The 17682-nt window shown below is 38.6% G+C and overlaps 1 protein-coding gene across 1 annotated transcript in view; it reads left to right on the top strand.

Moving 5' to 3' along the window:
- The window catches only part of LOC119772235 (polypeptide N-acetylgalactosaminyltransferase 18-like), a 210369-nt gene that overhangs the window by 4573 nt on the left and 188114 nt on the right, over positions 1-17682 (top strand). The window contains exons 2-3 of the mRNA XM_038268590.1: positions 11785-11884; positions 14573-14609. Of these exons, the coding sequence (XP_038124518.1) occupies positions 11785-11884; positions 14573-14609 (137 nt within the window). The remainder of the gene's footprint in view (positions 1-11784; positions 11885-14572; positions 14610-17682) is intronic.

Genomic DNA, 17682 nt, shown 5'->3' with positions numbered 1-17682 from the left:
CTGATATATTGCCATTTAAAAACACCATATCAATCTCTTTTACTAATGAAATATTGCTATATGTCATCGTTATGCTACGAAATCCCCCGAAAATTCACGAAATTTTGCCATATTTTTATATGTTGATATATTGACGCGGTATCGATCTATTTTACTAACAAAATCTCACAAGAATTTGCAAAATATCACGAGAGTTTGTAACAGAACGATGAAATTTCACGAGATTTTGAAAGTAAAATAGATCGATACCGCGTTTTTAAAAATCAATTTGGTATCAGCATATGAAAATATATTTGAGTATATTATTTTTCAAAGTGTCAGAAATGGATAACAAAACTGCTATTTTCAACGACTACTTATTTTTGTCCAGCTTTAACATCGGTATCGATATCGGTTATCGGCTACATGAGTTTTAAAATATCGGCATATCGGATATCGGCCAAAAATCTCAATATCGTGCATCCCTAACTGCAGAGTCTTTATTTAAGACCTAATAACCTGCTTTTCCCCCCATAAGGTAGCGGTCAAATGGACCCAGTCAATCATAGTGGTGCCACACAAGTAAAACACGTTTTGTGCATAATACAATTTTTTCACATGGAAGTTAACTGAAGGAGAGAGAAAAAAATTAGTAGATATTAGAAATAGCAAAAAGGATGGGAGGCAATGTGAGGAAGAAGACAAGATTAAACTGAGGTAAATGAGAAAAGGGTGACGGCAAAGAGAGATGAAGAATATAGTGGTTGTCTTGAAGGCTTTAAATGTGATTGACAGAATTGGAGCTCGTCTGGCAATCCAAGTCAGGGTGTCATGTCACTGAAGACAAAACAAAAGGCTGGAGAAGGAGGATGCTCACAGCTACTCAAACACAGGAGGTTGCTGTGTGCTGATCCTTTTTCTCTGAAAGCCTACACATGCGTCTCGACTTATCTTGAAGACTGTTTGTCTAGGAGTGTGGAAGGTAATAGGTGATGGGGCAGCTCAAAGAGGTCCACATTCAATTTCCTAGATAATACATATTTTTTTTCATCGTTCTGCAGTATGTTATTGTTCCCTTTGAATACAGTTTTCTCTCAATATTTTGGCTTCTTTTCTGCTCTGAACCACGTTTTCAAAATTCTAAGTAGTATACCATCAAAGAAAATGCTACCCGATTGGTCCATTCCTTTGATCAGGCTGCAGCTTGTATACTGGTATTTCTCTTCTGTGGCGTTCCTGATGGCTTTCTTCCCGTGTGGTCCTGTCATGCCAAAGAGCCTTCAAGCTCTTTGGCATGACAGAGGGATTGGCAGCTGAAAAGTGTACAGCCATCCCCGTTAGGCCTATACTTTGCATTGCTTTCTAAGCTCCCTCCGTCTCTACTATTAGTTCTGCATACAAGGCTCTTTTCTCCTGGGGAGAGTCAATTCCACCAGGATGTCAAGTTCAAATATGCTCCTTTTGTATTCTTTGCAGTAGTACATGAAAGCATAAGCTGCTACTGTATTCAGTCTTAGCTGCCACTCTAATGTTGTGGCTAGAGACCAATGAGAGAGGAATTGCCGAATGCCTTGCACTACTTGGTGGAAATAGCTGCAGCTGTAATACCTATTAAGACTTCTTCACATGTTGCCTTCATCTCAGATCTGTGTTAAAAACTTAGGAAAAAACTAAAGTAAACTCATGGAAGCAAATGTCAACCATCTCAGCCTTCCAAAGATAGGAATAGATGAGCTTGTAATTAATACTTAGACAAGATTTATTGTGATTTTGTATACATAAAGTGAAGAAACAAAATTTCGTTTTTTTTACAGCTCTCATGACATTTTAATTTTGTTAAAGTGCAGCAATCACGTGAGAAAAAAAAACATGGTGCAAATTAAAGCTACACTGTGTAATAATTACAGGGATATACAGTCAGAAATGTAATATATTATACATAACTATGTTATTTATCATCATCTACGAGCTCAGCCTCTTAACCTTAATATTTTCGTTGCCTTAGAATTCGTTATTTATAATTACATAGGAGCGGGTCTCGCAGCCATGGAGGCAGACATCTTTGCGCTACGGCAGCGCAGAGCCAACAAACTAGCGATTGCGAGATCGCCAAAACGTCACAGCGATGTAGAAAAAATAACGGGTATATTTATTATCTTAAGTCTACATGAAATCTATACCCTACACAGACTAATGAAATACTATCTGTAAAATTATCTATGTAAACAAACCTCATCACTTGAGAAGGTAGGTGATGCGGACGTCGTGGAAGACATTTTGTCCCGTAACGCTCGCCGTACTGTTGGGGGGGAGATGTTCATGTTGCTGCAGTCTGCAGTCTGACCGCTAGATGTCGCTAAAAGTTAGACACTGTAGCTTTAAACACATTGATATGTTCAGTTTGATGCAGAGTCTTTGACATGATTTACAGTTTTTTCAACATTCAGCTCTCTGATAGTGGTGGGGAAGAAGCAGTTTAGGAATCTGCTGAACCTGCATTGAATGCTGCAAAGCCTCTTCCCAGAGGGTAGCAGGGAGAACAGTCCATGGTTGGGGGTGTGAAGGGTCTTTGATAATATCATGGGCTTGAATGAAATGTCTTTTATGGAGGGAAGAGGAGCCCCGATGATCTTCTCTGCAGTTTTTACTACTTCATTCACTTTCTTCCAGTCTGAGACGCTGCAGCCTCCACACCACACAGTGAAACAGCTGGTCAGAACGCTCTCTATGGTGCTTCTGTAGAAGGTGGTGAGGATAGTTGGGGGCACTACATGTGCTCTAGTGCCCTTTTGACCAGTGAGGTAGTGTTTACAGTAGTGATGCACAATATTGGGATTTTGGCCGATTTTCAATATTTTAAATGGTAAATGGCATGTACTTATATAGCGCCTTTATTCAAGTTAGGAGACTTGACCAAAGCGCTTTACACAACATTCATTCACCCATTCACACACTCACACACTGATGGTGGCAAGCTACATTGTAGCCACAGCTGCCCTGGAGCTCACTGGGCTGCCGTACACTGGCTCCACCGGGCCCTCTGACCACCATCAGTAGACAATGCAGGTGAAGTGTCTTGCCCAAGGACAAAACGACACTGAAAGTCGGAGTCGGGGCTTGAACCGTCAACCCTTCGATTTCAGGGCAAACTCCTACATCCAACGCCACTGTTGCCCCTTATGTAGCCGATAACCGATATCGACACCGATGTTAAAGCTGGACAAAAATAAGTAGTCGTTGAAAATAGCAGTTTTGTTATCCATTTCTGACACTTTGAAAAATAATATACTCAAATATATTTTCATATGCTGATATCAAATAGATTTTTAAAAACGCGGTATCGATCTATTTTACTTTCAAAATCTCGTGAAATTTCATTGTTCTGTTACAAACTCTCGTGATATTTTGCAAATTCTTGTGAGATTTTGTTAGTAAAATAGATCGATACCGCGTCAATATATCAACATATAAAAATATGGCAACATTTTGTGAATTTTCGGCGGATTTCGTAGCATAACGATGACATATAGCAATATTTCATTAGTAAAAGAGATTGATATGGTGTTTTTAAATGGCAATATATCAGCATATGAAGATATTGGGATATTTTAATGGATCAATATTTTTTCCCTCGTCTTTAGAAGTTTTTAAGTCTGTGAGTTTTTAAGTTTTTTTTTTTTTTTGACTTTAGAAACTCAGAAGCTGATCAAATATCGGGTTAAATATCGGTGGGGTGGCCGATGTCCGATATTCAGTTTTAAGGCCGATACCGATAGGGGGCCGATTATATCGTGCATCCCTAGTTTACAGTCAAGGTGAGGTTGTCTGTGATGTGCACCCACAGGAATTTGCACATCAGTAATACCATTCTACTGACACTAAGAGTTAACTTTCACCCTGAACATTGTGGTGTCCCATATATAGGTTTGTTGATCTTTAAAGGTAAGAGTTAATTAAAACAAGTAACCTATATTGCTTGAGTCCATGCAGCAAAATCCTAGCTTGGCCAGCCAGAGTGACTTAAATGGTGCGTAGATCAGTCTGATAAGGCTCAGTACTCTTCAGGCTAAAACAGTACAGACCAGTCACAGCATGGGAGACTGTAAAACAACCACGTTTCTCTGAGCCATTTAAATTATACATTGTATGAAAACCAAACAACTGGCTGAAGCATTTTTAAAATTTATTTATAAATCATGATTTGCATCACCCACATAGTCCTCTGATTACCTGGCTTTAAACTGTTTCAATTGGTTCTGTTAGCCCTGCATTTTATTTATATCAAGCTCTACCTGCTCCTTTTCAGACTAATATCCTGTGTTCATGGCATCAATTAGTTTGGCTGGCCAAGCTAGCAAAATCCTATTTTACATCTAACAAAAGTTTTCAGCTCACGTTTTCCTTCATTTAGTCTCATTCTAGTTAACTATGATCTAAAAATCTATTTTTTTAGCTAATGTTTTATTCATCATATTTGGAGGGGGAACCCCTATTTAATACATTCTGGCTATGAGACAAAATTACAGATTTTATTTGCAGAAGTGGTCATGTGTGTTGTATCTTTTTGAGATGGATCATGTTACATCCACAATCTCAAATGCATTTTATTTGGATTTTATGTGGTCAACCAAGATTGAGTAATGTATAAATAAAAATACAAATTCCATGTTAGTCTTGATGGAAAGTAAATATTTTCCACTAATTTTTGCAGGATTTGTGTCGATCCATCTCCCCATCAGCTTTTAGCATCATTTCTGTCTATGCCAAAGATGGTGGTCAGGTAAATTTGAACTGTAATCTGAAACCCAATGAAGGGAATTTTGATCTATTATTGTTGTAAAAAAAAAAAAAAGTTTAAAAAAAAAAAAACTGAAAAAGTGCAATAAGAAATTAAGAGTTTTTGAGAGTAACTTTATTTTATTGATTTATTTTATTGATTTATTTTTGATTTGTTCTTTCCAGGTTTTTTTATTTCATTTTTTATTTTAATTATTTCTCTTTTTCAGACTCAGTTTTAAAAAATTTAATTTAATCTGGGTTTTACAGATCGCAATCTCTTCACTTTGCCAAAAAACAAACACTTGGTCTTGATGCACACAATTACCCCAAAAGTATTGTTGCTACGTCTCTAGAGTCTAATAGAAATGCAGCATCACTCTTCACTCTTATGTTCATTCTTTACTCTTACTCATAATGATTGTACAAACATCCCATGACTTGGTGACTTGGTGACTCGGTGTCTCGTGACCCCTCAAGGGTTCCCGACCCGCAGTTTAGAAATCCCTGGTTTAGTGCATTAAGTCCTTAAAGATGTTCGTAAAGGTACATAATCTTTTAGCCACAAAAGTGAGGAGAATCTGATCTGTAAAATGCAATTTGAAATGATGTAATATGTAAAATTTGTACAACTCAATCTGAAAAAAGAATGATAAAATTGAAATATGAAAAATTTATAAATTAGAAAAAAATGCACACACTCACACCTACAGAGAATTTAGAGAAGTCAATTAACCTAACAGTCATGTTTTTTGACTGTGGGATGGAGCTGGAGTACCCGGAGGGAACCCACACATGCTCAGGGAGAACATGCAAACTCCATGAAAAAAAGACCCTGGACTGGGATTCAAACCCAGGACCTTCTTGCTGCAAGGCAGCAGTGCTACCCACTGCCCCTCTGGGCAGCCCCCTTGTTATAATCACCACTGGTAATACCTACATGTATGGTTATAGGGTGCCACTCTGCCATAATTAATGAGAACATATGTACCATTAGGATAATTAGATTCTAAAACACAGGAAAACACTTAATACATTTAAAACACTCTGAGTTTTGGTCTCTAGGATCTTCCCAAATCCCATTACCCCTGAGACTGTTTTACATATTAGAACCCACTTAAATATAAAGTCACCAGAGTATAAAAAACTAATGGTATATAAGTAAAACCTAAGCAGTAATAGCTAGGTATCTGACATCACATCCAGAATATCAAAATGATAGAAGTGTTTTATAGAGAAATGAGTGTTCTGAAAAGAGAGTTCCAGGGCTGCATTTATTTCTTGTGAGAGCAACAAGCACAGCAGGCAAACAACAGCCCAGCAGGAGCACACTGTCAGCTTCATTAAACGCTCCTCTTGTTTGGTGGATAGAAGCTTATGATAAACACTCCCGTTTCACAGAACAATGCAGAGCCTCTCAGTATTGGTAAGGTCAACGTCCTCGGAGGTAGGCGTAGAGAAGCTTCTGGAAACTTCTGGAAGTTGCCTGGAAACCGTATCTCAGATCCGCTTTATCTGACAATGTCACTTTCACACAATCTGTTGTAACCCGGTTCTACCATGTGATACTCTTCACAGTTTTGCTAAACTTGAAACCGGTTGGTACAGGGAGGCTAGCACCAGGAAGATGAGTTTGTGTCTTTGCAAAGACAACATTAGTTGTCAGAGCCAGTTTATATTTTACAGCTAAAGGCCCCTGTCAAGGTTAGGCCGTTTATCTCATTTATGGGCAGCAGGGAAGTGAATCATGCTTTCCTTATCTGCAGCTGGTCCACAGGGCTGCAGCACTACTCCTGACATCACATCAGATCTTTCACTAATTCCTTACCTATTTACAAATTATACATTTACATTATTGATTATCTTAAAAATATTTTAAGAGTAGCACCTGCAGTGCAGAATTTCCTACTGTTACTAGATAATCATTAAATGATAAAATATTCAACCTAAAACCCCAAGAATGAAGAGTAAAGATCCCTAAAATACATAGTTGTTTTACTCTATATGTAAACAAGTAATTACAATTGTATATATATGTTTTTATGATAATCAACATTTAATAATGAGTAAATAATGATATTTAAATCATAATTTTTATATAATTACAAAAGTACACAGAGAGTGAGGACATCCGTCAAGCAACAATTTTTTCCCCAATTTTGATGAACATCTCTAGCTTAAACTCTATAGTTAAATTCATTGTTTCTCTTCATGAGTCACAACTCTGGTAAAAAAAATCCATAAATTCATAAATTTACAATTGATCTTGCTAACACACCAAAACATTCCCTTTTCTTGCCTCTGGTACGATACCTCTGGACTTTTTGGGTCCAGTGCTGAGGCTGTCAATAGTCACTACTGCCACCCTCTGGTTTAAGGGGGAACTGCTTGGTCAGCCAAATATCCGTATCTCACAACGTTAAGAGAATCTTTAAAAATAAAAAAACTCCTGTATCCAGATTATGATCTCAATCATCCCCATAATTTATTGGATTGTTGATTGGCATGAGGGACATAGCTGATAAAAATGTTATTAAAACCCATCCATGACTTTTCAAGTTATTCTATACTCAGACAAACATACAAATTCTCCTAAAAAAGTAACCCCCTAATTATAATTGGTTATTGTGACATTCAATTATTTAATTGTGAATTTCATAATTTAATGGCATATTCACTATCTGAATTATATTTGAGGCAGATAAATAAATTATATCTACTTGTGTCCTAACCGCCATTTTAGAAAGTCCTGGTCTAGTGCATTAAAGTCCTTAAAGGTGTTCTTAAAGGTACTTTATATTTTTAACTGCTAAATTTTTTAAGAGCTACGGAAGTCATCGGTTCAAGGATACCATGATGGGGGGGTTGCTAAATGTAGGGTTGAGTGGTGGGTGTGCATACAGTACAAGGTCTATACCAGAAGCACAATCAGTTCATTTGCACATGTGCAACCAAAAATACATCAAGTTCCTTACTGAATAATTAAAATGCTGATAGTTCTAATTTCTTTCCATTTTAACAAAAGTACATCGTTTAAAATGCTAAGGATGATTTCACTGAGATTGAATGCATTTACATAATTTCTGTTAGTTTCGTTGACTGACATCATCACTGCACCTGCTTAGAGCAGTCCAGTGAAATATGACTTTAGCTGTATCCTTGACATGTATACACAGTACTGCTTTTAAAGTACAGCGAAATACAAACATGAATAAATACTGCAATTATTTGCAAATATAAAACTGAAAAACATTTCAGTTTGGGGATGCAGAAGCATGAGTGTAGTTCTGGGACAGATCAGTTACAGAATAACATAACACGGAAAGGATGTAAATGAATACATTCTCTCAGCAAAGTTGTTTTTAACATTTCAATTTCTGCATTTTAGTATATTTCTGTAATAAAGGATACAAAATAAGTAATTTGTGAAATCTAAGTTTAATGGTGATTCGGATCTATTTTTGGCTGCACATTTTGAAATGAGCTTATGTTATGGATCATGCTTTCAGTATGAATTATATAGTGACACGGAGGTTAACTATTGCTAATTTAGCCTAGCTAAGCTATATTTATGCATGGGCAGGCAGCAGAGGGATGCTAGTAGTTGCAAAATATATAGATCTTTTGAGGTAGGGGTATTCATCCCCTTCAACAGGAGGGGTTGAGGTTCTGTGGAAACCAATTGATCAGAGCTTTATCAATTGAGCTGCTTGCTTTAAATCGCTGACTCACCAATGCCTGAAGCCGCTGCTGCAGTGGCAGCAAAGGACAGGATAACTGAGCTTTGACTGATTGACTTTATTGATTTCACAGTGGAGAAATGTCCTCCTTATATCAGCTCAAATAGTTAAAAAGAGAAGAAGGTGCCAAAGGAAGAAAATGGTGCACGGGGTATATATAGTATATACTGTGCGTCCACATATATGTAGGGCTGCCAACTTTTCACCAAACCCTGGAGTGAGATTTTTAAAAGACTTTGAACACGTACCTTGTCAGGGTTAGATGAGGACAGGCTAAGCTATAGGTTATAGGTTTTCCGAGGATTTAACTGAAGCAAAGTTGTAAAATGTTGAACAGTAAATTTTACTGTGTAACAATAAGTGATCCGTAGTTATGTGGAAAATTTTCACACAATATACATTATATTCTACCGTAAATTCTCTAATATTGGCCTGTATTCCAATAGCGGCCGGGTCTCTAATAATGGCCGGTCTCGCTGTCAGAGGAGGTAAATAATGGCCGGTCTCTAATACAGGCCGGGGCTATAAACGTTTTTTCTGGGCATACCTCAACATTATACTTGTGGTAGTAACATACAAGTACAAACCGGATTCCAAAAAAGTTGGGACACTAAACAAATTGTGAATAAAAACTGAACGCAATGATGTGGAGGTGTCAAAAACAAATATTTTATTCAGAATAGAACACACATCGCAGATCAAAAGTTTAAACTGAGAGAGTGTATCATTTTAAGGGAAGAATATGTTATTTCCAAATTTCATGGCGTCAACAAATTCCAAAAAAGTTGGGACAAGGCCATTTTTACCACTGTGTGGCATCCCCCCTTCTTCTAACAACACGTCTGGGGACAGAGGAGACCAGTTTCTCCAGTTTAGAAATAGGAATGCTCTCCCATCCATGTCTAATACAGGATCTAACTGTTCAGTCGTCTTGAGCCTTCTTTGTTGCACCTTCCTCTTTATGATGCGCCAAATGTTCTCTATAGGTGAAAGATCTGGACTGCAGGCTGGCCATTTCAGTACCCGGATCCTTCTCCTACGTAGCCATGATGTTGTGATTGCTGCAGAATGTGGTCTGGCATTATCTTTTTGAAAAATGCATGGTCTTCCCTGAAACAGATGACGTCTAGATGGAAGCATATGTTGTTCTAGAACCTGAACACAGGTCTCTGCATTTATGGTGCCTTTCCAGACATGCAAGCTGCCCATGCCACAAGCACTCATGCAACCCCATACCATCAGTGATGCAGGTTTCTGAACGGAGCGTTGATAACAGTTTGGGTTATCCTTGTCCTCTCTGGTCTGGATGACACGGCGTCCCAGTGTTCCATAAAGAACTTCAAATCGTGACTCATCTGACCACAGAACAGTCTTCCATTTTGCCTCACTCTATTTTAAATGATCCCTGGCCCAGTGCAAACGGCTGAGCTTGTGGAGCTTGCTTAGAAATGGCTTCTTCTTTGCACTGCAGAGTTTCAGCTGGCAGCGGCGGAAGGCACGGCGGATTGTGTTCACTGACAATGCTTTCTGGAAGTATTCCTGAGCCCATTCTGTTATTTCCCTGACAGTAGCGTTCCTGTTTGAGGTTCAGTGACGTTTAAGGGCCCGGAGATCACGAGCATCCAGTAACGTTTTACGGCCTTGACCCTTACGCACAGCGATTGTTCCAGACTCTCTGAATCTTTAGATGATGTTATGCATGGTTGATGATGATAACTTCAAAGTCTTTTCTATTTTACGCTGGGCAACACCATTCTGGTATTGCTGCACTATCTTTCTGCGCAACAGTGGTGGAATAGGTGATCCTCTTACCATCTTGGCTTCAGAGAGACACTGCCACTTTGAGAGGCTCTTTTTATACCCAATCCTGTTGTCAATAGACCTAATTAGTGTTAGTTGGTCTTCCAGCTGTTCGTTATTTGCTCAATATCCTTTTCCCAGCCACTTATTGCTACTTGTCCCAACTTTTTTGGGATCTGTAGACACTGTGAAATTTTGAATCAACATATTTTTCCTTTAAAATGTTACGTTTACTCAGATTAAACTTTTGAGCTGTCATCTATGTTCTATTACGAATAAAATAGAAACATTTGCCATCTTCACATCATTGCATTCAGTTTTTATTCACAATTTGTTTAGTGTCCCAACTTTTTTGGAATCCGGTTTGTACCACAGCCCTGCGCTGCTGGACGACAGACCCTGACTGCTGCCCGTCTGCGCGAGGAAGAGAACAGACACGCAGCAGAACATGAGGAGGAGCGCGAGTGATGAGGAGATTAAAGGGAGAGATGAAGAGGAGGAGAAAAACTGAGGAGGAGAATTAAACAGAATTGGAGGATTTTTTTATTTTTTTACTTCAAACCAAGCGAGACAATTTGAGTGAGCGAGGAGGTGTCTAAACCTGTAAGTTGCTTTTTGTTATAAAACAATAGCCTAATTATCACCATGTATGGTTAAGTGTTTACATTGCACTAGTAGCACTACTGGTATGTTTGCTACCTTTTTTGTTACTGGAATTTTGCCTGAATTACAGGTAGGCTATTTGTTGTTAAATTTCTGTACACCGTTATGGTAGCTGTACTTTTTCAATAAATGAACCTAGTGTTTTATAGGTTCAAATAGACGCAAAATCTAATTTTTATTCATTCCACTGGTAGTCTGTTTTGCTCAAATAGCAATGGAGGCCTGTCTCTAATTCTGGCCTCTTTCCAATAAAGGCGTGGACCGCGATGCACTTGAGTGAAATAAAGGCCCGGGCCTATATTAGAGGATTTACGGTATATTTTGGTGATTTTTAGAGAACTGAAGTATAGAAGTATGGGCCCTACTAAAATACTTGCATCTTAAATATACTGTAAAGATTTTCACAACTGTGTTTATTAGGGTGACCAGCCCCAGGGCTGATTGCTTGCGGTCTAGTCAGTGGCCCAGAACCCCCCCCCCCCCCCCCCCCCCCCCCCCCCCCCCAAAAAAAAAAAAAAAAACAACAACAAAAAAAAACACATAAATAAAAAAAAATAAAAATACAGAATCCCAAATCTGGTCACCCTAGTGTTCACTAATTATTCTATGCAGTTCAAGTAACATAACCAATAAAGAACTAATAAGTTATTATTGGATTACTGACAGTACTATAGGAAACACTGAGTTTGAATCCTGTGCAAATTACACTGTGTATGAAGCATAAATCATCCTCCAGCTTCCCCCTCAGCAGCTCTGGTCTAATGGTGTTGAGAGCGCTGGAAAAGTCAAAGAACATGACTCTCACTGCGCTCCCGGTGGTCTCCAGGTGGGTTGTGCAGCAGATAGATGATGGCATCCTCCACTCTGATGTCTGGTCAGAAAGCAAACTGCAGCAGGTCCAGGGTGGGACTCACTACAGTGCGCAGGTGAGCTAGGATGAGGCGTTCCATGGCCCTTATCAGGTGGGAGGTCAGGGTGACTGGTCTAAAGTGGGCCGGTTCCTTGGCGTCCCTTGGGAACCGGTACCACACAGGAGGTCTTCATGAGAGTGGGGACCACCCCAGTGATGGGCAGTAGCGCCGCTACATGTAGCGAAGCTATTAGTTTAACTACATTTTCCAGTAGTTTGACCGTAGCGTCGCTGCTTTATTTATGAAGTAACTTTCCTGTAGCGACGTTATTGTTTTGATCAAGTAGCGACGTAGCGTCCACAAACGCTACAAAATCCAGGGCAAAACTAAGAAATGAAACCAGGTTGTAAATAGCAGTTTCAGCTGACGCTCTTATAAGTGGGTTAAACAAGCGCACCCTTTCCGAGTCTGTCGTTCTATTGGCTGGAATGGTTGCTAGGCGACGATCCAACTGAAGTCCGAGAGAGCAAAAAAAAAATCCGCAAGCAGAGCCTATGGGTTTGCGAGCGTATCTGAGACTCGTGCAGAGCGCGGATTGTGCGTGAAGAGAAGGAGGCAAGCGAGAGGAGAAAATATCTGTGCAAGAAGCATTAATTCTGAGAGAAGAAACAAAGAGAGAAGAGAAAATATTTGAGAGAGAGCGCATGTTTTGAGTGTGAGCATTATAAGTTTTGAGAGCAAGAAGATGAAATTATTTTCTCTAATTGAAATGATGTGCTCTTGCATTATGGCAGGATAATTCTCCCATTTGTGCCACTAAGATACTCTAATTAGAGAGCAGTAGTGAAACTTCCATATTGTATTTCCATGGCCTAGTTTACCTGACAGGATGTTTACATAAATCTGTTTTTAGGCTTTGCACAGATAAGATATTTTATTTATGGAGGAACAGCTCTACCGTATATAAAATAAATACATAAATAAATAAATGCTCAATAAATAAATAAATAAGCATTCAATTAATTACCCCCAAAAACACAATGAATAAATATGTAGGTATATTATATGGTGAGACATAAATATATGTATCACTTAATTAGCTTCTTTATTTTTTCACCTTCTTTTGTAAACAGTTTCATTTGTTACTTGAATCGACTGTTAATTGAGGTCTGAAGAAGTTTTCTCTAAGGGAGACCCTAAAGAAATAAGATGCCTTTTGTAGGGTTTTGTTTTCCCTAGAGATGTCCATTGAATGCAAACTCATAGCCATGTCTCCATGTGTAGAACACTACACAGTACCTTTCATTTGGTTCTAATAACAGCTGATTGTTTACTAGTTTGTCTATTAGTAATTACTTCAGTTTTTATTTTAATATGCTGATCATAAAGCAATGTTTACACTGTGTAATATCATTGGCTGATCTTTAATAAATGTTTTAACTAGTGTGTCAGACTCATTTTGAATTGACATTAGGTTGGTACAACGCTAAGTAGCTTCTGATGTAGTTAAGCTACTTTTAACACATTAGTGTAACTTAGCTTGCTATAATTCTTTAGGTGGTAGCTTTGGTGTAGTGAAGCTTAATTTATTGTTGAGTAGCTGATAGCTTAGCTCACTACAATGGACAAGTAGCTTGCCCAACACTGGACCACCCCCAGGCTGAGGTTCAGGTTGTAGATGTAGCTGAGGACATCCGCACACTTTCTCAGCAGCCTTCGGGGGATGGATGCTTTGCGGTCCAGAGGCTTTCCTCTGTTTTAGTCTCTTCAGCTGGCCTCTCACCTGCATCAAAGCAACTATAAAATGGGAGGGAGGCAGGACAAGGGGTGTGAGTGGGTCGGGGATCGGTGAGAGTGGCGGTGAGGGGGAGTGTAGTTCACTGGTGGTCTGGGAGTAGTAGACATATCGAGAGTTGAGGACAGGGAGGGGGCTGGTGTAAGGGGGGGTCAAACAGGGTGAGAAACCTGTTTAACTCATCTGCCTTACTTCAGGAAAGACATGCTCTTTCTTAAGCTCTGGTTTAGTTCTGATAAACTAAAACATTAATCCATCACTCATCATGCATTAGTCATGGATTGTGTGTTGTACAGCTAATAGTCTTACAGCATTGCTTGGATTTGCCCTACTTGCATAGTTCACCTGTGAAAACCAGGAATATTAAATAAAAACATAATGAGTGTGAGTTTTCTGCAGGGAGAGTAAGGAGGAGTGTTTGCAAGATGCACAGCCAGGTCTGATTAGGTATTAGTGAAGTCAAACAGCATGCAGAAAAAAATCCTAAAATATCACCAGTTCCGTGTATATTTATCGTTTTTATTTGGCTTTCTGACACGAAAACAGACTAAATGTTTCTTGGTTTTGTTACGGTAGGATTATCAAAAATGTTTCTGCTAAATATCACAAGAATAAGCAAGATCATTACTTTTCTTTTCCCAATATTCGCTAGATTTATCTTCTAAATAATATGACATCTTTAACCCCTTAGTGCATCCCCCCAGAACCTTCTGCTGATAGTTTGCAACGATCTACGGCAATTTCTCCACATAAATGTAGAATGGTGAAAATCGTCAAACAACCCCTAAGTCAACAGATGTGATGGTGAGGGGGGGCTTTATTGCCCGGGGATTACATCTGTTCATAGTTCACTGCTTCTACTGTTTTATCCTCCCAAACATGGATTATTGCCTATTATTCCCTGCATCTCTTATTCAAGTCTTCTTCCGTTATTTCTAGCCCACCTAATTTCTCTCCCCTGCTCCCAGATGCAGCCTTTGGCTTACTGCCTCGTTCGTGCCACCGGTAGGTCACGGCTGACAGATGGCAGGATTGGGAGGGCTGGGGCTATAAGACAGCCGGCAGAATGAAGAAAGACGTGCTCCATACATTACATGACTCAAGGCTGAGCTTAATTTTTAACCTTTATTTATGTTGGGCCAGCTGACAGAGCACTCTGTCTTCTTCCAAGCAAAACCTTTTCTTCTTCGCTTTAGAAGAGCTGTGACATTTCCAGCGCTGTTATGCTATTTTCAGACGACGGGGCACTTGTCACATTCTGAGAAGGTGAAATACATACAGTCTTGTTTATGTTTTACAAAATTTTACGAAACACAATATTTTTCTAAAATGTCACAATGTCTTTTGAAATTGTTCTTTTTCTTGATCCTTTATTGTGTAACTGTCTCATATAAAACCTAATTTCTGCTTTTTTTTTTTACATGGGGATTCAAAAAAAAAAAAAGAAATCCACAAAGAGATGGTTTGACGTGAGTTCCTCAATGAAAAGGATTTTATCTTGGAAATATTTATTCCTGATCAATTACCCAAGAGTTTCACCAAGAAAGCTGGCTGAGCTCAGTAATAGAACAGTCAACCAAACAGGAAATTTGAAATATGGGACTTCTAAGATCACAGAGGAATTTTAAAATTTAGGGAATTTGTCATGTTGGGGTCTAAGCGTCTAACCCACATGCAGAAACACTCAGCAGACAGGAAAAAAGTTCAAAGGTGTATTTACAAAGTTTTACAGTGAAATGTGAACTGGGTCTTGGCTCGTCAGGCTGGTCACGGGAAGGAAGCAACTAGAGGAGGACAGATCGGTTAGCGTGGATCCAGGAAACTTGCAGTTTTACGGAGGCTTGGATTAATACCTGCTCAGAGGGTATTCTGATCGGCAGAGGGGGGGAACCTTGTGGGTCCAGAGGAAGAGACGGAGGCTGAGGCAGAGGGCAGACAGGCAGGTTCCAGGCAGCGATTGTTTTCTCCAGGATTAAACAGATATCCAGATAAGTCAGGACCATTACTGGCAAACACTCTGGCAGGGAAATGTCAGCCTCCTCCTCCTTAAGAAGGCCTCCTGATGAGCAGATGGGAAACAGGTGTGTAGAAGTCAGCTCATGCCCTCAGAAGGGAGATCTCAGGCGCCCTCTGGTGGAGAAAGTTAGACAAGCCTCAGGATCCCAACAGAATTTACTTATTGTTTTTCGACTTAAATTAGAATGGTAAATGACATACATTTGTGGGCAAGACTGCCTTTGTTGTTCTTCACAACACGGGTTGTTCTTATTGTCCATGTTTAGGAAAAAACTGTTTACGTGATGTTCCTTACTTGGGAATGAGGTTTAATAAATAACTGAAAAAAAATAAGTTTTTAAGTAGTATTAACAGAATTTCAAAACTTTGAATGTTGAGGTCCAAAATGTTACATTTATTACATATATACTGACTGATATAAATGGTAAAACTAGTTTGTTTAGGTGAATGCTGCATCACATTATCGTTATAAAAACAGAACCGTCCCATTTTATATTACGGTAACCTCTAAATGTAATGATGCTATTATATAATACTGTACAAATGATAAAAAATACATTCATTAACTTTTGTTACATTTTTAGGATGTCACAAAACGCGATCGTAGTCATGTGTCCCGGCATTTTGAGTCCAAATTAATAACATTGCTCCATAACACATGTAAATAAAAAGCGTTGAATAAAAAGACATTCTATTTCACAGTTATTCTCTATCTTGTTTTGCTCCATAATCAAAAATCTCAGCAAAGTTTTTTTTCATTAGTTGTCATGATGTGTGAGAATTTGGACAGAAATTTAATAATTATATCAAGAATTATTAATAAAAAATTAACATCGCCGTCACTATTGCATTTCTTCTACATTTACAAATCACTTAAATTCTTTAATAATTTTAACAGTCTTGAATCCTTAATGTTTCTATGAGGCGCTACTCTAACCTCTATCTCCTCCTGCCATTCGTCTGCCCATCAGCGTCTCTCAGCTGAAGGGCCAAAGCGACCCAGTCAGGCAGGCATAATCCAGCACAAACCCATCTCAAAGCCCAACCGCCCCTTAGACCATGAGCTTTTCATTTCACACCATCAGCAATAGTTTCTATACAGTTTCCTGAGGGGGAACTTTGCAAAAGAAATTTCTTCATAAAAAAGAGAAATCGCATAGTATCCCATAAATTGTAATTTTCTTCATCATTAGATCTTTTACACTAGATTTTTATGTAGTCTATGGTTTGTTGTACGTGGAGAAAATGAAAAAAGATTCAAAATGCTATTTAGCATTTGCTGTGATATATTTTAGGGTATTTGTACCACGATAACCTTTTGATTATTATTAATTTTTCAACATGTTTTCTGCTAATGGATTACATCAGCTGTGAGCTTGGCCCATTTATGTATAGATCAAGCCTTCTGCAGCCATTAATGGTAGGTACAGTAATAGAACATTGGTTTGCTGGATTTTAAAAGTCCAGTCAGTCCATTCCAAATCCCTTTTTCTCTTCTTGCTGAATAATTTTCGCTGTCCTGTTGTGAGTGTACAGAAATTATACTTTTATGGTAAAATTTATCTATACTCTGTCTATAGATATGTTTTTAGCCATTTGGCAGGGGGTGGCATCCTTTCGCCCCTTGATGACAAACTGCTTCTGCATGCTGCATTATTAATAATTACAATCAATTACATTATATTTTTGTTAAGGCTCATATTGTTCAAAGAAATGGGAGTCCAATCATAATGGTAATTATTACTAGTCTCTGGCATGTAGAATCTATTTGGGAGTAATGAGTTTGGGATATCTTAAGAGGGTTTAGTCGGGTCATAGGTCAGCAGTTCAAACTGCTTTTAGCCCCCATCTTATTTTCTATATTCATAAATAACATTGGAAAGGACGTGCAAACTGCTAAACTGCATCTTTATGCAGATGACACTGTGATTTATTCAGTTGCCTCTTCACTGAACCAAGCCATGCATGACCTTCAGTTGGCCTTTCAGCAGCTTCAAGTTTCTCTACATGGCCTTAAGTTAGTGCTAAATACTAAGAAAACTAAATTTATGATGTTTCTTAG

The sequence above is a fragment of the Cyprinodon tularosa genome, unplaced genomic scaffold (assembly GCF_016077235.1).
Source record: "Cyprinodon tularosa strain WSP-4 unplaced genomic scaffold, ASM1607723v1 ctg703, whole genome shotgun sequence".
Lineage (NCBI taxonomy): Eukaryota > Metazoa > Chordata > Actinopteri > Cyprinodontiformes > Cyprinodontidae > Cyprinodon > Cyprinodon tularosa.
Note: the sequence above shows the minus strand (reverse complement) of the source record. Positions and strands in the feature narration are given on the sequence as shown.